Source organism: Vulpes lagopus, chromosome 7 (assembly GCF_018345385.1).
Source record: "Vulpes lagopus strain Blue_001 chromosome 7, ASM1834538v1, whole genome shotgun sequence".
NCBI lineage: Eukaryota > Metazoa > Chordata > Mammalia > Carnivora > Canidae > Vulpes > Vulpes lagopus.
In genome coordinates this window covers 68,406,666-68,431,762 of record NC_054830.1, presented here as the reverse complement: position 1 = coordinate 68,431,762, position 25,097 = coordinate 68,406,666, and the positions used below count along the sequence as shown (strand labels likewise).

The following is a 25,097-nucleotide window of genomic DNA, read 5'->3' as shown; positions in this document are numbered from 1 at the left end:
TCTCTTGCCATGACACGGCAACTCTTAACAGCTGCTTCTGATGCAGACTTTCGATTTGTAGCTAGCTCCAATTCGAGTTTTTCCAGATGAAGGGAGAACTTTCGAGAAAGTACAGCTCTGTGAGCTCAAGCACTTACCTTACATTTGGAGAGTGAGGGTGCCACCGGGGCTGGCTGGGGTGGATATTGGGATGGTACTGAGGCTAGAAACGAAAGACCAAACTCGATTATTCCATGACCTTTTGATTTCAATGGTCTTCATTTACTTTCTCTTTCACTGGCATCCATCTGAGGGGCCCAGAGATGTGAATGGAAAGCCTCTCACTAACCCCTGGCTGGGAGGTGGCTTCCCAGGACGATCACGTTTCCCCCATGACAAAGGCTGGAGGGCAGGGGAAGGCATCTGCCCGGAAAGGGTCCCCTAGAGCACCCAGGACAGGCAATACTCCTCTCCCCCAAGGGAACAGACGGAAGACACCCAAGTTGTGGGGAGAATGGCAAGCAATTTCTTTGTTCAGAAATGATTTTTGTCATCGCTGAAAATGACCACAACCGTGCGTAACAGGGACATCTGCAAACCCAAGAGAACTGGACAGGAAAACCAAGGCAACAGGACTGTGGGCGATCCCTTTCTCTCTCGTTTAAGCAGTGAGAACAATTTTCTAAAATGTGATCCAAAACCCAGTACCAAACCTCACCCCCCACCCTGTTGCCACCAAAAACAAACAAAACCCCAAACCACCCAGAGCATTTATTATCCTGAATCAAACGGAAGGAAGGAATTTGTCCATTTACAGATGGGAAAATAGACCCAGACTGGTGACTCACAGAAGGACCAGAGGTGAAGACAAGGGGGGCCTGGCGGGTAGCAGGGGTGCCTATCCACCCCTGGCCTGCAGAAGGCGGCGGCCCCAGAAGCTGGGGGTGGGGGGGTGGAGGTGGGGAGGAGGCTTCTCAAAGCTGAACTTTCTGTGGGGCACATCAGACCCTCCTGACTTTTAAGTCACCACAGTCCTGCCACCGTTACTCTGTCAAATGCTTCTTCCCCTGCTGTTTTGGTTAATAAGCAGAAACCTGTTCTGTACTGTGGAAAATTCTCGGTAATTCTGTTCATTCGGTTTTCAGGAACCTAAGGTGCCCTCCCCCTCCCTGCTTATTCTGTATTCTAGTGGCCTCTCTCCTTCAAAGACGCCTGTCAGCAAGCTAAGTGTGCAGCCCCCAGAAGGACATGCTAGAGGGAAAAGGATCTGGAGAAAAGATCTCGGGAGCAGAACCTGAGAGCTGACCTCTCTCAGGGGGACGGGCAGGCACCCAGTTTTAGATGATGTGCCCAAAGCTGAAATGCTTCAAGTGTTTTGGTTACGTAGCTGGGCCTCAAATGAGGCTCTACCAGTTGGATCTTCAACAAAAGGGAATAATCTAGAATAGAAATGGACCTTCTATTCTACTCCTTGTCTTCAAGCACAATCAAACCCGATTCATTAGTGAAAGACCTAGAAGGATATTCCCAAACCTTCCTTTGTCTCCTTTGGTAATTTATTCACACTCTAAAGCTGTCAAGGAGCAATTTTTTTAGTGTTAGCCCAGATGGCTCTCACCAGGGCAGTTGTGTCCGCCTGGGGACAATTGGAAATATCTATGTGCGCTTTTGCTTGTCACGATATTCTACACGATTACCTTTTATCTACTGGGCAGAAAGAGGGAAGCTAAACATCCTGTAACTCTCAGGACAGTCCCATAATGAACTGTCCCTCCCCAAACGTCAACAGGGCCCTTATCAAAAACCACAGCGATCCATCCTTCTGCGCAGCTGGCCAACCTCACTGAGCTTGCGGCCACACGGACACGGCCGCCCACCCTCCTTCTCAGCACTCAGATGATTCCCAATCAGGCCACTTCTCAGGATGTTCTCCTCCTGGTGAAGTCACTCCCAAATCTTGAAGGAGCAACACAGAAGCTCCAGGACCGGCAAGGTGTAGGGGACCAGTGGGTGCCAAAGATGTTATGAGAAGAAGGACGTCTAGGTAACAGTTTTTGAGCGTGGAGTTCAATGCACGACTGCCTCCAACGTTCACTCTGAGCAGGGAAGGCTCTGCTTTATTTTCATGTCTTTTTCCGTGCCTTCAAGTAGGGATCGTCCACCCACAGCTCTTCCCTTCCCCCCACAGCCAGCCGCTGTGACCAAGACGAAAAGCCAACCTGTGATCAAGAAGACTAAAGAACCTCAAGAAGCCAATGAGATCGAGAAACCTGGCTGTTCCCCTATCGGGTCAAAGCACTTTTTTTTTTTTTTTAAAGATTTATTTATTTATGATAGACATAGGGAGAGAGAGAGAGGCAGAGACCCAGGCAGAGGGAGAAGCAGGCTCCATGCCGGGAGCCCTTGATCCCGGGACTCTAGGACCGCGCCCTGGGCCAAAGGCAGGTGCCAAACCTCTGAGCCACCCAGGGACCCCCTCAAAGCACTTTTTATGTGTTATTCCTTCAAACTCAGAAGTTCTGCAGGTTGGGAACAGGATTTCAGAGACAGAAGATGATACTGCAAAAGTCTTCTAAAACATGCTTTGGAGACCTCGAAAAGATAGCACACATTGGGATCCCACCCCATCTAAGGAGTTGCTATCGAGAGTAACAAATGACCAAGAAAGACACTAACCAGAATAATGCTCCCAGGTGAACTCCTTCTTACTTGTGACATTCAAAACCAGACTGGTGACAGGAGAAACCTGAGAGCAGTGGCCTTGGACAGAACCCGTCCAGCACAAGAAAAACGTCCCCAAGTGAGGAGGTCATCAGACACGGATGCTGCCTCTACGCACAAACCTAGCGAGGGACACATTGTCAGTGCAGGGCCCCCTGCCTGGCTGCTCATCAGAACCACCGTAGGTGCTCAGAAGCTGTCTGATTCCCCAGACCCATCTTCACAGCTTCCGATTCAATCAGTCCAGGGTGAGGCCCAAGCACTGCTTAGGTTTTCAAAGCTTGCCAGATGGTCTGAATGTGCAGCTGCAGGGGGGTGTCAGTACTTTCCAATCAAGAGGATCGGAGAAATCTCTGTGGAGGAGGTGGCTTCGGAGGGGACTCTGGGGGATATTTTAATGCCTGGACAGGTAAGGGAATTTCAGGCAGAGAAACACAGACAAAGGAACAGCGGGAAGAAATTATGGGGCAATGATTAAGGGATTCTCGGAGAGCTGAACATACGATGTGTGAGGAGGAGCTAGGAGGAGGGGGGGCAATAAGTGGAGAAAAGCAAGTCGGAGCCAGGTTGTAGAAGGCCATGAATGGCCAGCAAAGGCCACCCCCAGATATTGGTGGGTGGGCAGGCAGTGGGTGAGGGCCCGTGGAACAGCAGAACACCAGCCAGGGAAACCTATCTGTGCTCCTTCTGTGGGCTCAAGAGGCCCAGCACAATGCTTTACAAAGGAGGTTCTGGAAATCAATGCTCCACTGATGTTAACAGATACATTATTAAAAAAAAAAAAAAAAAAAAAAAAGTAGGCAGGGAGGTGAGAGGCTAGTTGTTCTGTAGGTCTTTTTTTTTTTTTTTTTTTTTTTTTAATTAGGGGAAGGGTTGTTCCACAGTCCAATGATTTGGGGAAACAATGGCCTTAAAAAAAATGTCTTTTTTGTAGGATTTCTCAGTACTTTTGATACTCGAACGGGCACTGTGAGATCCAAGAAGGGGAATGAAGGACACGCCATCTCCCAAACATGTGACTCAGACGCCCTTTCCTGGAGGCACATCTCAAGGGACTCATGTTCCCTAGGCCGAGAACACGCTGACAAAACACGGTCTCACTTGAGTGCCCCTAAGAGGTTGTATTTGACCACCCAGAAACTTAAACACATGTCCCAGCTGTTTGCCAGCTGACAATGTTAAGAAAAAATAGGCCCAGCTGAAATGACCAAGAGGGACCCACCAGGGGTCACGGAAGAAGGCTCTCTCCTCTTACTGTGTTTCTCAAAATACAAAAACAACTCTCCCACCCCCAACGCCCCGCCAGCCAACACAAAATGTTTTGTTATTGTTTCTTCAAAATCTGACCATAAGCATAATGATGGCATGAGGTAATGATGGCAATTTTGAAACTTTAAGAAGTATTGACGAAAATCTTTAAAAGCAGTATCTCACCTGGTAATTATGGACTTCGGGATTTGTTTTAGAGCTAAAGGAAAGAAGGGAAAAATTGTCATGTAACAGGTGGTAAAGTGGCATCATTAGTCGATTTATTTGACGATCAGAAACAAATCCTACCGACGCTGTTAGGAACTTCCACAAACACCGTTTCTTTTTGGTTATTAGCTGTTTAAATGAACATATGACCCGGGAAACCAAATAGCAACTTCCGCTCATCACTTTCGAGCTCGCAAATAGAAAGACGAAGGCATTATTCCAGAATCCTGCTCGTGATGTCATGTTTCGGCGACAGAAAGGAGATCCTTCCGGTTGGACAAGCCAAGGGATTTTATTTCCCATTCCAGGTCCGTGCTGGCACTGCTGGGAGGCACCCCGGGCCCCAGGCAGCCCCAGCACCACCCAGCGCCTTCTCCAACCGCAGGAAGACCTACCAGCCGCTCCTGAGCGTCTACCACTGTGGTTCCTGCTGCTACCAACAAGTGCTGTGATCGGGCCACCACTTTGGGACGCTCATGCCATATAAGGCTGTGTACTGGGAGCTTCACATCTGTTACTATTTAACCTACACAACGAGGCTTTGAGGTCAGTAACTGGTACCACCTCATTGTGCAGATAAAGGAAAGGCTGCCTAAGAGAGAAGGAAGGAAGCCTGCTCGGGACCGGCCAGCTAGTCCGTGGCACAGCCAGGACTGGAAGGGACATCTGCTCAAGCCCAAAGCCCCTCTACGTTCCACAAAGCCAAACTGGCTTCTTGAGGGTCTGAGAAAAGGTTCTAGGCTCCTTGTGCGTGACCCTATCTTGGACTCTGAAGTGTAACTACTCTGGTCAAAAAAAAAAAAAAAAAAAAAAGAAAGAAAAGAAAAACCAACCCCACCCAAACAAACATGGGCAGAGAAGGCTGCCTTTACGGGTAAAACACAATGTGTTTCACACACAAGGCTGGCATCTGCCAGGGCAAACCACAAACACAGCACAATCGCTGGGCTACGCTGCCAGGGCGGTGTGCTTGAAATCAAGGTTTATTGCTTCTCCAACAATGAGAGAAACATTTCACTGTTATGAGTCTAGCTTGGGGTCTAAATGGCTCCGTGTTCCAGTCTTCAGAGAGGGCCAGTGCAGAGCACCCGGCTCTGGGCCAGATTCACCTCCAGCTGGATTTCATCAGGAAGGGTAAGTGTTCAGCAAGGTGCTATTTTTCTGGTATCACCTCTGCAGCCCGGAGCACAATTTCATCCCTGGCTCCCATAGCAATCCTACTCACCCCGGGATCCCACAGGCTGTGAAGAGCAATTGAACAGCTGCGAACACTGGTTATTAGCTCATTTGTTCCTAAAGGGTATATTTACGGGTTTTTTTTTCCAGTGGACATTTTTTGTGTGTGCGTTTTGGTTCCTAATAATATATAATCTCCACTAGATGCTAAAAGGAAAATATAATTTTATTAGGGGTAAACAAACAAAACAATCACTTCCTTAGAAAGCAAAGGGAAGAAATGATCTAATTCACAAGCCCTTGAGAAATAAAAGCAAGACACGCTGACAGGTGGAAAGAGGTGTGACTTACTTTTGGCAAGCTACCTGCCATGGGGATCCTAGAGACAGGCATGCCTGTGGGAAGGAACTCTGAGACCTCCCCCCTGCCTCAGGAAGGGGGGGTGTGATGCACGGCAGCTCCACAGGACTCCGGGGCCCCTTCTTTGGGTGCTGAGAAGTGAACCCAGACTCAAGAGTCAGCTGCTTGCCCCCCCAACAGAACGGCACTGCAGGTGAAACTTGGAATCAGAGGCATAAGGCCGAGTTTCCAGCTGGGTGACACAGGGGCTGGTTGCGTTCTCTAGCACCCCGGGCCCTGGCTGGTGTCTCGGGGGGAGTGGGGACAGACGAACAGGAAGGCACCAGCCTCTTCCTCCCCGCTTGGCTCCACTCAGAGCAGCTCTACTTTTGTCTGTGCTAGACACTGGGCTTCCCGCTCAGGTTTCTTTCTAAGGGGCGAAGATCAGAGGCTAAAAAAGTTTAGACAAACACTGATCTAGCCCAACCTCCTTACTTTCAGTGAGAAAAAGGAGGCCCAGAAGGAAGGCGGAAGGCCCCAGAGCTGCATGAAACAAGGCTGGGGCAAGGCGGGCGGCCTCCTGGTCCCTTGGCCTGCATCTCATCACCAACCAGGGCATCGGCTCCTCACTCCCCCGCATGCCGGGCCCTGCCAACCGTCCAGAATACACGCACAGTCAAGCTGTGCTCATCTCTCAGATCCCCCCCAGCGGCCTGAGACCTGTGCCTGGGAAGACCCAGGGACTAACTACACAGGGATCCCAGTGGCTGCAGCGTGGACACCAGGGCCCAAACAGTTACAGCCTGTGATTCCCTAGAGCACGACAGCTGTCCATCTAAGTCAAAACTCATGCATGCAAACAGTTGTTTCAGAGAGAGAAAAAGAGGTACATGCAAGGTGGGGTGGTGGTTCCTACCTGGGCCACACACTAGAATCACCTAGGAGCTTTAGAAAACCAGATGCCTGGGTCCCTCTCCCCAAGACTGATGCAAATGGCCTGGGGCGTGGCCTGGCTGAGGCCGGTAACTCCAAGGCTCACCAGGAGATTCCACTGTACAGCAAAGATCAAGAACGCCTGTGCTGGGGAAGGGGTGGGGCGTCGGCAAACCTCACCCCGTGGGCCAGGCCTGGCCCACCTGCATTCGTGGGGTAAGTTTTATTGGATCACAGCTGTGTTCTTTGACTTACATACTGTCTATGGCTGCTTTTGTGTGCCAGCGACAGAGCTGAGCAGTCATGAAAGACACAGCATAGCCTACAAAGTCCAAAGTATTTACTCTTTGGCACTTTACAGGAAAAGTCTGTTCACACCTGTGGAGGTTCAGCCTTGTGACGTGTTCTTTTGTCTGCACAAAATTCAATAAAGGTGTTTAGTAAAGGTCTTCTATGTTGTAGGACTATAATGCCTGCACGTCACCGAGCGGATCCGGCATTTGTCCTTGTGGGGCTTTTGCTCAAGAGCATGGCCCTTCTTTCCCATCACAGCCTGCAATGCCATCAGCTCAGCGCGCCGTACACATTCCTCTCACCCTTATCACCCACCGTTGTAATGAACAATGCACAAAGCTATGCAAACAAAGCGGCGGTGTTTTTAAAAAAAAAAGAAAAAAAAAACCTCTCTTGGAACATTCTATTGTGTACTTATACCAGGAGAATGGTATAGCCAGGCAGCAGCAGAAAAAGGGGAGAAAAATCATCAGGTGACTCACTCTGTGGTTTAATTGTATTAAGGAAAAAGTCAACATTGCGAATAAAGATAATAATTAGAGAGAAGAGCCGTACCCCAGAGTCTGGGGACACTTACCAGAACTGAGCCGCTATCACCGGGTTGCTTGCTTTAAAGGAAAAACAGAAAGTATGCCATCTTAGAGAGCTGTATCACCGTGTACCGCGCGATGACAATGAGCAGGGTGGCGATTGCTGTGATCTCAGAGGGGTCCTCACCCCAGGACACAGAATCTTCACCCTCGCTACTTCTTTCTGGAGGTAACGTCTCCCTTCCCCTGCGCCAAGCCCGCCCGATTCCCCCAGTGAACGCTGAGCATGCTCCCAGGGCCAGGGGCTCTCCGAAGATCAGGGACGATTCTTGCTGTCAAGGAGCTCTCAGTCCTGACACAGAGCCAGAGAGGTGCGTAAAATCAAAGACGGCATAAGGGGATGATGCAGGCTGAAATATGAGCCTGATGGCACTGGGGAGCTCGAGACAGACACTTCGGGCTGGAGCAGGGCTGTGTCTGTGGAGGGGACCATGGACAGAGCTAGAGCTTCTTCATCTAGACTCCATTTCGTTTCTTAAAGGACATAGCATGAAAAAATCATTAAAAGCTTCACTGAGATGTCAGAACTCTGGTTGGAGAAAATGCCAGTAAAACAGAAGAGGAAAAGAGGACAGAGGCTGGGAAGGAAAGTAGAGAAGAATCAGAGAACCCGTAGTCTGGAAGAGCTCCAAAGCCACCCATGGGGTCAAGGGTCATGTCAGAGGCACCTCCTCCCTCTGCAGCGGCTACACCAAGGGGTCCTTCCCTCTGTGCCTGCACACTCCAGGGCCTGGGAGCTCAGCACAGTCTTGAGATGGCTCTATCTTTGGACAACACCATCGTAAAGGAAGTTCTTCTTTATCTGGAGTGTTTCTGGACAACACTAACCCAATGGACCACAGCAGGCCTGAGGCTTGACAGGGAGGCAACGCAGCCCTTCCTCTCCCTGCACCGTGTCAGTTGTCACTCCCAGTTCCTACAACCAATCACCTTCATCTACCATCACCCGTCTCTGGCCATGCCCTTAGTCCTCTCACCCTCTGGTCTTTCTTGAAGGTGAGGCCACATCTCCTAGCCTCTAGCCATTTCCCTCCATCAGAGCAGCTAAGAATGACTTTAGAGCTTCTGGTTGCCATGCTATTGCACCATTTGTTCAAAAAGGCAGGAAACAGTGGGGGGACACAAGGTTAAAGATCCTAGAAGGGGTAAAAGTATAGGTGCAGGTCCCACAAAGGCCTGCTAAGTCCTGAGTTATACAAGGAAACCTATGGAATGGTCAGTATGAGTAAGTGATATGGAGAGGCAGGGAGGGGCAGACTAAATTCAAGGGCAGGGTGTGTTTGGATGGACCACAGGACCTGAATCCTGTGTTCTTACGTGGACAGAATTCTGGCTAGCATGAGACTAATGTCCCCATTTGAAATTGTACAATGGAGGAGAGAAGAGACTGTTTTCCCCTCTAAGACACAGCATCATCTTCCATGGACAAGAAACATGGTAACCTACAATATTCCTAAGGTCCCAGGTCCCAACAGAAGCAAAGAGGCACAAGAAAAGAAATATGAAAAAGAGGGAAAAGAAAAAGAACAGATCCAACAGGAAAAACCAAAGACAGCAGACAGCAAAAGTGGCCTTACTCCCCTCCAAAGAATCTCTCCCATTGGGGTTTCGTCAAAAGTTTTGGAAATGAGACCAGAACAGCAGAAGGTTCCTTTAAGAACTGCTTTACCAAGCTCCTTGGGGCTTAATTAACCAACTAAACCTTAATGTAAAATCCCAGGTAGAAGGAACACCACACCACCTTTGAATGTCGAGTGTCTCCGGGATGGATAGCGTTTACTAGGCTTCCGCTCAAAGGTGCTGGTTCTTCGTAACCTGGCGCCATGCGTGGCCTGATACTCTGTCCGCCCGCTGGAAAGTAAATATTTTATTGCATGTTACCAACATCCAGAGTGCCAGCACATTACACACACTTGGAAGTGCGCTTCTGTTTTCAAGAGCTCCAATGTAAATGTCAACTTATCGTGAACTCCTCTGGTGAAGAGAAACACTAAATTTAGCCCTGCATTTGGAAACGAATGCACCTTTGCCAAATCCAAGATGTATTCTAGGGGCAGATATTTCCACCAAAAGACAAAGCCTGCGATTTAAGTCCCAGCCACTTGGCTGCACAAACCGAGCAAGTCCAAGTACTCGGAACATCTGACAAGGGAACAATGATTCACAAACAAAATAACCTTTCGTAACACACATTACGTAGACATTTAACTCTTTTAAAATGCTATTATCAATGACCACTTGACTAAGCCTTGGCCTTCCTTACTATGCCAACGGAAACATTACTTCTCTTACCAAGACTTGCTGGGTTTCAACCATTGGGTGGCCCCGCTGCAGCTTCCAGGAGGTGTGCTGTTTTTATCAGATCGCTGCTTTATTCCAGCCATCCTTGGCAGATGATTTAACACACAGAAGGGGCCACTTGCCACCTGCTCTAAGTGCCTCCAAGGGGCGTCCTTGTCTTCAACCTCCCCTTCCTTCTACTTCTCCTCAAGGAGTGGAAGGGAGCCTGGTCTGGGCCAAATCCTGGGGGAGATTCCTCCCAGGATGGAAAAGCCTATCTTGGCAACCATCCCAATAGCCATTTCTTTGCATAGTAGATAAATCTGAAATGATAAATGCACACCCTGTGGCATATTCAATAGAGTTCAAGGACATGCCATTTGTGGAGAGAGGTTATGAAATCAGGTGAGGTTTTAGAGCTTATAATAGCGATTCTCAGATCCAAAAACAAGCCTCAAAAATCACCCTGGAAAAAAAAAAAAATCACCCTGGGAGGGCATTTAAAATGCACATCCCCAGGCCTTACTCATGAACGCACATGTGTGCACCCATAGATTCTGATTACAAGGGTCTTGGATGAGGTCATAAGTCTTCATTTTTTTAATAACCGCCCAGGGAGTTTTTATGTATTTTGAAAGACACAGTCTTATAAACCATAAGTAAAAGTATGTGAAAAATTAAATTCTCCATGTTTTCAGGGTCTTTTTGAATTGAAGTATTTATTGAGCCTACCCTGGGTCACTTGCACACACATGGACATCTGCTCTCCTTCTCAACCATCAACCACATTTCTTGACATTGGTGCACGAAAGGCAATAGAGTAGTGATTAAAATACAAGACCCAGAAGACTATCTGGGGTTGAATCTCAGCTCTACCACTTGCTGGCCATGACTCTGGGAAGATTATGCAATTCTTCAGCCCTAGATTCCTTATCTGTAAAATGGGGATAACCAGAGGACCAATTGCATCAAGACTGCTGCAAGGATTACACACTGGTTCATGAAAAACTCTAGCACAATTTGTGTTCTATGCTCTGGCCCACTATGGTGGCCACCTACCTCACATGCACTGAGCATTTATTGGGACAGAGGAATGACATTTTAAAAGATTTTTATTTATTTACTTTTTTGAGAGAGAGAGAGAGAGAGAGCAAGTGAGTATATGCAGGCAGGCAGAGGGAGAGGGAGAAGCAGACTCCCCGCTGAGCAGAGAGCTCAACGCCGGGCTCTGGATCCAGAGATCATGACCTGAGCCAAAAGCAGATGCTTACCCGACTGAACCACCCAGGTGCCCCTGGAGGAACTAAATTTTAAAATTTATTTAATATTAATTAATCTTGGTGCAGCCGGAGTGGCTGGGTCAGTTGAGCATCTGTCTCTTGATTTCAGCTCAGGTTGTGAGATTGAGCCCCGCGATGGGTTCCAGAGCCAGCAAGGAGTCTACTTCGTGGCTCTCTCCCTCTGCCCCTCCCCAAATCTCTCTCTCTCTCTTACACACACACACACACACACACACACACACACACACTCTCTCTCTCTCTCTCAAATAAACTTAAAAATTTTTTTATTTAATATTCATCTTAATGGCCACACGTGGCTACTAATGTCTACTGCTTAAGATGGCATAGTTTCAGCTAAATGTCAGCTATTAACAATTTTGTTATTAGCCCCATTTTATCAATGAGAACATGAGGCTAAAAGAGCTTCGGTGATTCAACTAAAGGGCAGATCCTAAGAAAGCAGCAGGGATGGGAAGTCCGAACCAAGCCTCTGGACACAGATCTGCTCATCTCTCCATTCACAAGAAACATCCCTGTTGCCCTCCTCCGAAACGTGGTATCCACGTTGTAAAGAGCAGTGCCAGTGCCCACCTGAATCTGAAGCGAGACCCCAGGCGGATAAAGTCTGATCTGTTGGATTTGCTATTTCCCGGCGTCCGCAGTCGGAAGAAGGCGTGATGTTCAACCGCACATTTCCAGAGGTGCTTGCAGGTTCTGGCGCTGTCCAGCCGGAATACAAACGTGTGCTCCTGCTCCCGCCCCTTACAGGTGAAGCACAAGGTTCTCGATTCAGTGCGTGTCGGGAACCTCGCGGAAGGCTCATTTGCAGCAAGGAGGAAATCCAGAAGCAAGGCTTACCTGATCATCGTCCTCCACCACCACCAGTGTCAATTTGCTCTTTTTAAAATCCATTTTGGTAATTTTAGGCCTGGGCAGAGAGAAAACATTTTAAAAGTACAATCTGCAAGGAATGCTATCTACACAAACAGCAGTTTCCTTTCTACTTTTTAAGCTTAGATTTGCTAAAGAAATCATTCATTCATTCAAGTGTGATTATCCAGAGGTTTCATTGCCACTGCCAAACACCCGCAAATATAATAAGAAGAGCATGGTGTGTTTTTTAAAGCAAATGGGGGTGTTGCAAATATCCCTCAAGAATCATCCATCACATAGAATTCCACCACAAAATAGGAAAAGACATTTTTAATATTAGACAAAACTAAATTACCAAAAGAATAAGCCTATTTTGTTAGCTCCTTCAAAGATTAATATGCCTGTCGGGGTCAGTCCAAGAGAATATTCACAGCCATCTCTTCCCTACAAATAAACGAAGTGACAATCGGTAGAGGGTTCTAACAGGTCGTCACAGAGCAGAATGCAAAACAGTTTCCTCACCGCGTTACTTTGTTTGCACATTTTTTACACATGGCTCGGGCACAGCGAAACCCAAGGACCCCCGTCAAACGCACACAGTTCTTACCCTGACAACGTGCATGTCTACCCCATACATTTCCAGCCACTTCGCTTTATTCAGATAGGACAGTTCCGCCTGGGCAGGGCTCTTTCCCCTTTGAAAAACCAATGGAAATACATGTAAACTGCAGCTCGTACACCCATGGGTTTCTGAAGGGCACAGCCACACTAAAGGGACACCCTCTGTAGCCATTAAGAGAATGAGGGACACGCATTTGTACTAACAGGAAAAGACCTCCATGGACAGACTGTTACTGGACTAGAGAGATGACAGCCCTGCTTATGATGGGAACACGGAAGGCCACAATTTTTGTGCGTGGACGTGGGCATGGACATGCCAAGTGGAAGGGCCGGGAAGCCGCCCCCCCCGGGGCTGTAACAGTACTGCCCGCGGAGAGGACAGTGGGTGCATGTGCATGGGGTGGGGGTGGGGGGTGCAGTGCCACGGCCATATATTTCAACATGGTCCGAGCATGGGCTAATGTCATTTTCCAGGTTCAAAGAAGTCATCGCACCCCTTAGGTGGGCTGAGGGACGAGAGGAAACGAGGCTAAGCCCTCTGAGTCTGAGACTGACTCGGAGCGCAGGGTTTGGGCAGGTGGGCTGGGAGGGCAGGAGGGCAGCACCGGTAATCCAGGCATGGAACGGTCGCCCTAGGGGGACCCTGGGTGGCAAGGGGCCAGGCAGGTGGGTGGAGAAGGCCAGACAGAAACGACAAGGCTGGATTTAGCTGCGGTGACCACACGTCCTGAAAGGTAATGCCATGCTCCACGTGGTCTCCGAGTGCACCTGTTCGGGACAATGGGGCCTCTCTAAAGGGTTCATTCTAGAAGATTTGGGCTGTGGACACAGAGCCGGGGCTGTAGGAATGTACCAAGGCAGAGCCTCCTTGCTCTCTCCGGGAGGCCAGGAGAGCTGCGGCCCCACAGTAACGGGCCCATCAGGACCGGGCTCTGGATTTCAGGGGGCGACAGGGGCCTGGTCCGGGCCTGACTGTGTATCTCAGTATCTCAGGAGAGACGGGGGGGTCGCGTGGGCCTTTGGAACAACAGGCCAGAAGTGCAGAGCTGGAGCTGCAGCCTCACAGGCTTCACCCGGAGCGATTCTCCTGGCACATCAGAGTCCGACACACGCTTACACAGCACAAAATAAACATTATCAGAATGCTAGAGGGTAGCATCGAGGTACCTGCACTCTTTCCATCTCTGGAAGATATCAAATTCCATCGCTTCTGTCTGATTTGGAATGAACCGAAACTCAGACACAAGCTCTGGCGTGTGTTCTGGAAGCTCGCACTCCCCCAGCTCCGCTGCGAGGGTCATAAAAGGGAGAAAAACGGGGAGACGTTGAATACCTTCCTTCGGTGACTGCTGCAACCAGGTCCAGAGGCAGCTGGCACGATCATAAAGCGCAGGTGCCCCCGCGGGGGGAGCGCCCTTCCCACCTGGTGCCCACAGCACATTCAGAATCCCCAAGAATCCTCCTCACGCCCGCCCCACTCGGCAAAACACTGCTCTCTCAGTGATGACAGTCTTGCTCTCAGACTGTTTCTCCCACCCGAGGAGGCCCAGGTTGTATTTCCCCTGTAAAGTGGTAGAGCCCAGATCTGCAATAAAAGGCAACTGCAGAGAATGAGGGCCTGCTCAGAAACAGCCATTTAACCCAGCTCTCACTGAGGGTCCCCCAACCCCCCCCCAGCAGCACCCCCCAGCCTGCTCCCCAGCCTGCCCCGCTCCAGAGGCCCAATCCTGGATTCAGTACCGGTAGAGTCTGGGGGAAAATACTCAGGAGGGAGAGAGAGGGAGGGAGGAGGGTGGGGAGGAAGGTGGGGGGCAGGGAGGAGGGAGGGGGTGACATGGCTGCAGGAGCAACTGCAGCAAGTCGGCCAGAACCAGGAGGAAGCCAGGAGCGCAAAGAAGAGCAGCCACACCAGCAGCCCCAGCAAAAACCCCAAAGTGCACAGCACCCTAGTGGCTCTGGCCAAGTTACCCCACAGTATGAAGGGCCTGAGGACACAGGGGGTCCCGTGCTTCCAAGACACAAATGAGAAAATCCACTCTCCCCACCCCAGACCCCACCCCTGCAGCTCAGGGAGCAGACCCCTGGATGAAAGGGAATCCTTCAGAGGTTTCTCTAACACCCTGCTGCACAAAGGGTGGTCCAGCATCAGCATCACCAGGGACTTTGCTCATAATGCACAATCATCAGACCTACTGAAGCAGAACCTGCCCTTTCACCAGATGCTCAGGTGACTGTGCACAGGTTACTTTGAAAAGCATGGATCAAAAAAAAAAAAAAGAAAAGAAAAGAAAAGAAAAGCATGGATCTGCAGTACTGGCTTTTGAACTGGCGTGTGCATCATGGTCACCCCGAGGGCTCGCTAAAACACACACTGTTGAAGCCCATCCCCCAAGATTCTGATTCCACTGGTCTGGAATAAGGCCTGAGAATGTCTTTCTTTCTTTCTTTCTTTTTTTTTTTTTTTTTTTTAAGATTTTACTTATTTATTCATGAGGTACACACACAGAGAGAGGCAGAGACATAGGCAGAGGGAGAAGCAGGCTCCCTGTGGAGAGCCTAATGCAGAACTTGACCCAGGACCCCCGGGATCACAGTGGAAGGCAGCTGCTGACCATCTACCATCCATCGAGCCACACAGGCATCCTGAGAATTTGCACTTCTAACAAGTTCCCAGGTAAGGCTGATGCAGCTGACCTGGGAACACACCTTGAGAATCACTGCTTAACACAACAAATCCCACCAACTGATGAGTCAGCAGCCGTCTAAACCCCTCCAGCAACCGGCAACTAAGTACCCAGCAGCCTTTCCAATGCCAGAGCTCACCCTCCTGGAGGGACTCTGGTGTGCTTGCAGAAGTGAACTCAGAGAGGCCATGGGCGGGGGGCGCTGTAAGAGACACTGCTTGCCATGGAGTATGTGGGGGATGCTGGTAAATGCTTCCTCACCTGATGGAAGCCCTTCATTTGCAACTCTGAAGCATCTGAGGCAGAGGGCACCCTAAAATCACCAGGGTGGTCTGGGTCGGGGTCGGGGGTGTGTGTGTGTGTGTGCAGCTACTTGTACCTCCGGCAAAGTCACAAATGAAGATTCTGCTCTGGAAATATTCACCCAGCCAAGGGAAGGGCTGGGCTGCTAGGGCCACCACTGCCCTCTAACCAAGCACTCACCCTGAAATTGGGGAGCTGGTGGGGCTAGAGGGACAGTCTGGGAGGAGATCTCCCTCCTGTGAACCACCCTTCTCCTGTACCCATGGGCCAAAGTGGGGCAACAGAGCCCTGGGTTTAGTGGTGTCTTGGCGACACCGAGATGATTGGTGGAATCATCGAGCACAGGGGGAGAAACTAGACGATGATAAGGTTTTCCTGAGACCAGGCAAGGGAGCCAGTGTCCCTTCTCACCATCACTGGACCAGAACAGGCCTGAGTGATGCCCGGTACATAGATTCTGAGACAGCACACCTGCCTCCCAAAAATCTGCCTGCAAAACGACCCTCCACCATCTGTGAACTCTGTCTGCAGCCAGGGTCCTGGCTGTGGAGGGTGCCGAGGGTGGTGGAAACGGCTCGGACGCAGGAGTGCTGGAATCCCCCTCTACCATACGCTATCTGTAGGATCTGGGCAAGTCACTTAACAGCTCTCCATCCATCTCTGATGCCCAGTCAGTAAAATGGGAACTGCTGCAAGGATGGAAGATCATGGGCACCCAGCAAACGACTGTCCCATTCTCCCCCTCCCCTTTCTTTCTGCCTGGATTAACTTTCAAATCTACCATAAAAGAGCACAGCCTTCGCTCAGGGCCACTGCATCACAACTCTGGAGGGGTACCACTAACTCAAGGACAACCACAGCCAAGACACGTCTTCAAGGCCCAAGCAAGGGAGGAAACACACAGCCCACATTTTATTTGAACCCAGACCTGCTCCAGCGATCTCGATGGTCTGATGAAGCTGGCTTCGCTGTGGTTGCACTGGAAAGGCTGTGGCGCTTCCCAATGGGATGTGGGGGAAAAGAGGCCATGGAGGGAAAACGTAACAAGAACTTCCCAACTTGAGTGTCTAAGCCTTCAGCCTTTTCATTTGTACTTGACACAATGACTGCATCTTAAATTACACTCTGTTGTAGCTTCAACTCAAGTGGGTCACTTCCAGGAGAAAGGCTCACAGACAGCTGATCTCATTCACGTCTGCCTCGGCTCTGGGGCACAGCAAATGGTCCTACCAGAGCCGGGCTTTGGGAGTGTAGTGATGCCTTCAGCACACGGCAGGAAGTGAGGGAGCACGGAGGGGGGTGAGGGGAGATGGTAATACACGCACCTCCAGCTCTAATGGTTCAGGACCTGTGGGCTGATTGCCTTCATCCTGTTAACTACACCCTGACATCTATCGCCGGGGCCACCAACTCTAATGGTATATACCTCCTGGAGACTCAGAAACTCCAGAGTGGATGCCACTTGGCCAGCTGGGGAAATCTGTCCCTGGCCAAAATGGAGAGCAGATTTCCATGTTCTCTAAGCCATTATAGATCCTTACAGCACTTACCATAAGGACTGTTGTGTCATGAAAATGTGGACGTGAAGCACTTAGCATTGTATCTGGCACAGACATTTACAGATGACCATATTGTCACCTCTACCACCTGTGCTCTCAGACCTCATGGGCAGGCTCCTCCTTCAACTAAAGTCTATGTTTTTATTTTTATTTTTATTTTTTTTTTAAGTCTATGTTTTTAAAAAAGATTTTATATATTTATTTATTCATGAGAGACACACACACACAGAGAGGCAGAGACACAGGCAGAGGGAGAAGCAGGCTCCCTGTGGGGAGCCCGATGCAGGACTCTATCCCGGGAACCCGGGATCATGACCTGAGCCAAAGGCAGATGCTCAACTGCTGAGCCACCCAGGCGTCCCCAACCAAAGTCTTTGAAGGGCCTCTCCAACTTCATTTGATTCATTCTATACTTAACTGAGCACCTACTACATGCGAGCCCCCATTAGAGAACAAGAATTAAAAAGTGACTGAGGAATAGAAATGTCAGGTAAGGGGAATATCCTCCAGTCATTAAAAATCATCTTTATGACAAAATACATGTACTAAAAATACCAAGTAGAAAATCATAAAAAATTGTATATAACTGATCAGAATTACATTTTAAAAACTGTACCCAACTCACAGAAACTCTTGATTGTCTATGGATGGCAGGATGATGGGTTCCTTCCTTCCTTCTACTTGTCTACTGTGCGGCTGTCCTGATATTCTATAATAAATGTGTACTGATTTTATGATTTGAAGACTTAGATCCACTTTTAAAAATTGGCAAATACAAAAACTGGAAGCCAAATCTTAATGTGATGTTCAAAATTAATTAGTAATTATGAATGAATACATCATAATTCATTATCCCATAGAAGCCGATGAACATGCTGGTAAACAAATCTACAACATATGTCTCTCTGATGTGCTGATAAAATTCCTTATGTGCAGTTACATGTTAGTATCCTCTTAATTAATGCTGGAGACTCTAGCAAGTGTTTCTTGTGCATTTTAAACTAAAATCCACCAGTGCATAATATGGAAGAGTCAAGTCAAGGTTGACACTCATGCAGGCAAATCACCATCTAACTCCCACCTGCAAGCAGAGGACTCCCTGTTAATGCTCTGGCTTGACCTCTCTGGTGTGCAAACTCAAGAAGCCAGATGTGCAAACTCAAGAAGCTACTGAAGGTCCCACTGGCATCTGTCAGCCAAGAGGCCCTACACAGGTATCTCCTCCATTGGAGCCAACTCTCCTAACCATTCACTGTTCCCATCACACACCACTGGAATCCATCTATGACCTTCCCTGACTCCCCTTCTCAATACTGATCTAATGACCAGGTCCTTCTCTTGTACCACCAATGTTGGTTTTCTGGGGATGTGTGTGTGTGGGTGTGTACCCCTCTGCCCCAGTCAATTTCCTTTTATTACAGCAAAACCTTCTCACCGCACCCCTCACCCTGGTCTTGCTCCAGTCCCTTCTCCCCATCAGAGCCAGTGTGACCTTTCCAAATGCACACCTCCCCAGGCCTGCCTTCCTCTTAAGAGCCCTCAAAGGCCTACTGCTGACCAGCATGAAGGTCATGCTCTTTAAACAAGGTTCAAGGTTGTCCACTTATCCAGGTTTCCGAACTTCCACCCTCCAACACCACTCCATTGCTGGTACCTCTCTATACTTTTCTACTTTGTGTCTTGATTCCTTTGTTCATTTTCATCCCCCCGAAGGGCCTTTGCCTTCCAAGCCTCCTGCAGGTCTTCCTGGGGGGAACTACACTGTACCCTGTATGTGGTTTTGCCATGTCCTCACGGGACCATTAGCAACTTGAGAGATGGAGACCGTACTGTATTCATTTATACCCCCAAAGAGGAGAACTGAGCCTGGTACACAGGATAATCAAGTGTTGAAACAAGAGCATAACATGAAAATGCTAATTACCACTAAAGAATAATGTACCTTGTAGACAGAGAGCAGCTAATTCCACAGCCGTTTCATAGGGGCATTTCAATCTTGAAAAAAAGAGAGGAAATTAATTCTGTATATGAACTTTAATACTCATAAACCATACAAAATATCATTAAAGTCATTTTTCAAAAGGTAGTGATATTTAGATAATGATTTTTCCCAGTGGCTTCTATTTTTGCCGTCCACATTAAAAAATGCAAACAAGCTGACTTCCACTACCTATTTCCCAAAGTCAGGCTCACCATCTAGCAAAACAACCCAACCAGGTATAGTTTCTATCCACCCTGTGGGCAATTTCACTGAATTTGGCAAGAATGGGGAGGTTTGGGAAATAGACTGAAAAGCCTTCCCTTTGCCTTGTGATTTTGGAACTTACTTGATACAGTACATGCGCCTTTTCAAGCTGCCTTAAATCTTTCTTGAAACCAGGTCATAGTGTTAAAAATAAACAGACAGACACAATATCTAACACTGCCAGGACAGCTGGATACACTCAAGCGTTCTAATAAGTATAACGGAGGCAGAGCCACAGAGGTGTATTACAAACCTCAAATCACTGATCTCATTCACACTTAGAATTACAAATTGACTTAGAAAAATAATAATGACATACATTGGTATAGCACTTCATAGTTTCCAAAGCCTTTCACATGTACTACTGAGTGTGCTCAATGCGCGGAGTTCATACACCTCTAAGACGGGTGTGGCCAGGGCTCCCCCATCCATCCCCCAATTTAGAGACGAGGAACTGAGTGTTCAGGTGTCTTGCTCAAGGTCATCCAGAGGGAAGGAGACCAGAACACCATTCCGCTTTGAAGTACAGTAAATGAGGCTGAAGCGCACATAAACTGCAAAGTACTGTACAAATGCAAGATGTCGCCATTAATATTTTTCCAAACTGAAGACAGTTACTAGAGTTAAGAGGCCTTCAGGATGAGGAGCACAGTATGCAGAGAGAGAGAGAGAGAGAGAGAGATAAAAATACACACACACTCATAATACACACACCAAAGATTTGTATTGCGTAGCTGAATAAGGCAAATGTATACACTGTACAATCTACTTGTTCTATGGTATATGCTGCACTAGGGTTTCTAATAGCACGTTGTTCTGTGCAGGGTCTGCAAAATCGGAAATCACTTTTCAGATTTCCTTCTGCTTATATTCAAAATCAAGATGTGCTCTTGTCAACATCAGGGATCGCTTTTTAGATTCAGTATAGTCTTCGTTTTCCATGGAATAGAAAATGGTCAATGTGTATGTGGAAAAGTGACACAACTATAAAAGCTATGACCGCTGAAATTTCACATCTTTAAAATAAATACTGCAGGCGAGACCAACCACATCAGTGCCAATGCTTCTTGTGCTCAGCAATCATTGTCGCCAGAGGCCTAGTATTGAAAAATCATTTTTTAAGAGGGGAAAAGGAAATGAGATGAGATGTCTAAACCCCCTATCAGAATCAGAACATAACCTCTTTCGTTGCTTAAATGCAGATGGTGATGAATGAGACTTCTGACTACCCAAATGCTTGTAAGTGTATACATACTAATAACGTATCTTGCTCGCAAATACGACAAAAGCCATTATGAATGGGGCAGTGATGTGATTAAGGAGAGAATTATTCCCAAATACACATCACTTAAGATATTAATGCTCTTGGAAATGCTTCAAGCCATATAGTAATCATTTAAAAATAAAATGATGATGACAGTGATACAAGTATTAGACTCACTTTACAATGCCTGGTGTACTTTTTTTGAATTTTGAAAAGGGAACAAGGGTAGAAGAGTTAAAACAACAACAACAACAACAGTGATTTAGAAATATACTATGATCTATCCTGGGTTAAGAGTTAGAACAAAAACATACTTACTTTCCTGAAAGAATGTCATGCCTGAGTTGTAAAACAAACAGGTACCTGACGAACATACACAAAAGTCAACAGAGGGTACTCTTTCCCAGCCGCTCCCAATCCCCAACTTCCCATCACAGATCCCGCCCCGCACATAGCCCAGAATTCTGCATTGTAAAAAGGAGTCCAAATCAAATGAGAACTTTGGAGGAAGCATCTCCTCCTGAGTCTCCAGGAAGGCATCCCAGAACCTAGCTTAGGCAGGTGAGCGCAGGTATAGAATTTGCAAGATACTTGGAAGATGGAACATGAGACACTGCACAGTTCAATGACGGCCTCTGCAGCACGGCTGGTGCTTGAGAAGGGAGCTCACACACGGGCATGCGGTGCGTCCAGTCAAACGGACAGGGCGAGGCCACTGGGCTTGGCCCTCAGCCAGTCCCACCAGCAGATTCCGGGAAGGGTGCAGCTGCTTGTATCAGAACGTTTACAGCTAACTGTACTTAGCAACTGCTTGAGGCTTTTTTCCTGATGCAGGTTAACTGCAGACTCTGTCTTTTAAAAACAAACATGTGTACGCATGCATGCGCACGCACACGCACACCCCGCCACCAAAAAAAAGTCCCAGAACTGGGCTGCAGCGGGTTGTGGGGTAATGAGAAATGGGGAGAGGAAAGCAGCAAATAGCACAAGTGGCGTTCACTTAAGTAAAAAAAAGAAAAAAGATTAAGTGTCTTGGCTTAACTGTTTTTTTTTTTTTTTTTTTTTTTTAACCAGGAGGATGTGGGCATCAGAACCACTTATAGTGCTTTGTAAAAGCCAAAGCTACCCACGCTCTGCTCCATACCTAGGGAATCAGCCTTATATGCAAGAGTGGCCCCCAGGAATCTGATTTGTTCAAAAGCTTCCTAGGTGTTTCTGATTCACACAACCCTGGTTAAGAATCACTGGCTTTGATGATGGCTAGAAGCAGCATGTTTCATAAGGGACTCGGAGGTGGAACTCTAGAATAATTGTTTAAACTTTGTAAACAATGCAGACAGTCACTCTCTGTCGGGATGGATATAGGAGAATGTGTGTGACCCAGAAATCAAAGGATGGGGGAGCTGAAGGCTCTAGTACATTCCAGAATGTTCCTGCTTCCGACAGCTGCTTAGCCACCACTGAGCTGAGTACTCACATCAGAGAGAACACAAGTGCTGATATGGCCAGAACCTCCAATTTCTACAGGAAAACCTAACTACCCAAGGTCAGTGGACCTCTTCAGCGCAGAGAATGGTGATAAGCAGTCTTTAAAGTGCTCCTTAGGTGCTCATCTCCAGGCTACTGGCCACCACCACGGGCTGACATGTCACCACTACTGTCTATCAGGTAAATGACAAGGAGGTTCTAGGGAAGCAAAAAGCAGCGGAAGGCTGGGTAGAGAAGCTCACTGACAGAAGGGCAGCCGGAGGGAAATTCCATAGTTAAAATGTTTTTAAAGTCTCTTTTGCTTCAACACTGTTTCTGAAGTCTAAGAGACAGGCATAGGCGGGCACACTTCAAAAGAAATCCAGTGGGGCTGCAAGACAACATGAAGGGACTCCAACAACTTTGATATGGTAGCAATCAAGGGAACACAGTGCAGCCCCTTAAAAAAAATATTAAGATGGCAATTTGGGACTAAGAAATGCTCTTCCAATACCTGCCTTCCCTTCTTGTACCTCGACAAAAATGAAGTGCCACAGAAAGACTAACCAACTGACCCACAGCCCAGTGAGATAGAAATGTGGCGAGAAAATAAATCTTTTAATTGCGATTCACTAAGAAAAAGGTCAGATGGAGCAAAGGGTAGATTTCCAACAGAATACAGAGATAAGCACAGGCAAAGTACTAATAACTCTTGCTCAGAATATAAAGTCGGCACATGGAAGAGGATGCCGCCCCACAACTCAGAGGACCCATGAGTTATAAGGTAAGTGCTCCCGGGGGCACGGGGTGGGGGATCTTGTTCCACATTTTGACCTACCTTGTAAACTCTTCGCGAAGGTTGTTCGGTTCTGAAGAATAATATTTAACTCGAAAGTGCAAAGCATAAGCAGGTCCGACTAAACATATGGAGATGGAAGGATGAAGAGGTTTTTTTTTTTTTTTTCCCCCAGTTTGAAGATCACAGAATGGACAAAAGGAAAAAAAAAATGTGTTAAATCTAGTCACACATTCACTGTTACACTGGGGAGGGCACGATGGGGCTTCTAAAGCTAGTGAGTCCTTTTCAATCCTTGAGTTTGGAAAACTAAAATGTGCTTTCATGTTGACGAAGATGCAGTAGCGAGTAACTCATTCTGGAATAAAAACTCTAACCGTCTACATGAATTACTAAGAGCTGACATTTTACTTTCACCCAATTGCCAAGATATTCCAAACAGATACTAACTTTTTACAAAATACGAAGTGGGCTAAAGTAAAGTGACGCATAAACAGCAAGTGTTCTGTAATCTAAAAATACAGTAAGGACACCGTAAAGTGTTATATATGTTTTGAAATTACCCACGCATGCACAACCTTGAAGAAATGTGCTTACCACACCTGTAAAATCCGAGAGCTGGACCAGATTGTCAGAACTCCTGCTTTCCCGTTCTCTGAGTCTACTGTTCTAACTCATTAGCAAATGAATGTAATAGGTGTAAAATCATGCTTCTGAATAGCATATTAATCAGTTCTCACTGGCAAGGGTGCCTGATTTCAAATGAGAGTGTAGTCTGTTTTTTTTAATACCCACCCAAAAACTCTTATCCATATTTTAAACTCTCACATTTGGCCAGCCTGAAGAAATGAAAAATCATCCACTTAAAACTGAATCTATTTTAAAGCCCTCTCAAGTCCTGAGGATAACATAATACCTCAAAACCCTGGCAAAGGAGTTTTTTTAATTCTCTGATAAAAGAAATAAGTGAGTAAGCTAAATTCTGCTTACTTACTTTTCATCTGCTTTTTTATGGGTTTGGAATGATCCAGCCAGTGCTGAAAGAAAAGAAAGAAAAAGTTTCTTTAGGTATAGTTCATCAGCTAGTAGATACAACCCACATTTACCCTCCTCTGTAAACCTTAGTCATTCCACCCATAAAACCAGGGATTGGACCAGATCGAGGCTTTCAGACCAGGATCAGCAAACTGCTTGGGATGGTATTTAAAAAATAAAACAAAACAAAACAAAAAACTACGCTTATGCACAATAAATACATTTTTTCTTGGGAGAGTAAACGTTTCAAAGAGGTACCTAAAAGAACTCAAAACCTTTTAACTAATTGATCTGTGAGAAGACCCTCTAGTTGCCCTCAATCTTCTTCAACTATCTATCCCAAAGTCACCATCAGCCTAGTAAAGACTACAAGCCACGCTGCAGGGATCTCTGACCACGCATGGGTCTTGAAGCTCTGTCGCTGTAAAAGTGAAAATGATAAAACCCAAACCTCTTTATTCTTTTCTCAAGGAAGACGGGAAGACAGGCAGGGGATTTGCTGGAGAGAATTTTGCTCTGGTCAACGAGGACATTTCAACTCCCTGTCGTTTTCATCAGAAAAAATACTTGGGTCCCAATCCACCCCCAGGAAATCACAAAACCATCTCCCTCTGATGCAGGTCCCTCTGTAATGTCCAAGTGGTTGACACGACCGTCCTGATGAGCATCAGCGGTTCAACTTCCATGGCAAACAGCATTTAGGACCGTTGCACTGTGAGCCCCTGCCAGCGATCCCAAACCCTGGAGGGCAGGGACGGTGCGCTCTAATCATTCTCGTGTCCTATGCCAGGCACAGGGCACGGCCCCCAGCAGGCCCGTATTAGATCCGTGAGAAATAAAATGATCCATATCATTTTTTTTTAAAGGGAGTAAAGGGAACTTCTCCAACCACTTTACGCCAACTGGGTACACACTGAAACGTCCCCGTTGGGGTAACGTTTGGAACGACACAGCCAGAATGGGTTCCTCGCTAGCTGCTCGGAATCAGAGACCCCTCTGCTGACTGCCGACACACTTCCAGAAGCAATCGCAACTCTGCACACTCTAATAATGAGAAAGGGTGGGACTAAATTAGTGTGGTGTACTCTTACCCCTCACCAAAGAGCCCATTGTGACTGTGTGGGAGGAGGGGAATAAGGAAACACAAAAGCAAATAACAGGTGACTTATAACACAATAAGCT

General features: G+C 47.5%; 1 protein-coding gene across 7 annotated transcripts in view; it reads right to left on the bottom strand.

The window, feature by feature from the left end:
• The window catches only part of EPB41L4B (erythrocyte membrane protein band 4.1 like 4B), a 129,353-nt gene that overhangs the window by 58,107 nt on the left and 46,149 nt on the right, over positions 1-25,097 (bottom strand). For all 7 annotated transcript variants that reach the window (XM_041762623.1, XM_041762628.1, XM_041762625.1 and 4 more), the window contains exons 3-15: positions 23,875-23,917; positions 22,923-23,001; positions 20,936-20,980; positions 19,051-19,103; positions 13,730-13,850; positions 12,549-12,636; positions 12,297-12,385; positions 11,927-11,996; positions 11,660-11,829; positions 9,250-9,359; positions 7,496-7,526; positions 4,135-4,168; positions 138-202 (exon numbers count right to left, since the gene is read on the bottom strand). In XM_041762623.1, coding sequence (XP_041618557.1) covers positions 138-202; positions 4,135-4,168; positions 7,496-7,526; positions 9,250-9,359; positions 11,660-11,829; positions 11,927-11,996; positions 12,297-12,385; positions 12,549-12,636; positions 13,730-13,850; positions 19,051-19,103; positions 20,936-20,980; positions 22,923-23,001; positions 23,875-23,917 — 998 coding nt within the window. The remainder of the gene's footprint in view (positions 1-137; positions 203-4,134; positions 4,169-7,495; positions 7,527-9,249; positions 9,360-11,659; positions 11,830-11,926; positions 11,997-12,296; positions 12,386-12,548; positions 12,637-13,729; positions 13,851-19,050; positions 19,104-20,935; positions 20,981-22,922; positions 23,002-23,874; positions 23,918-25,097) is intronic.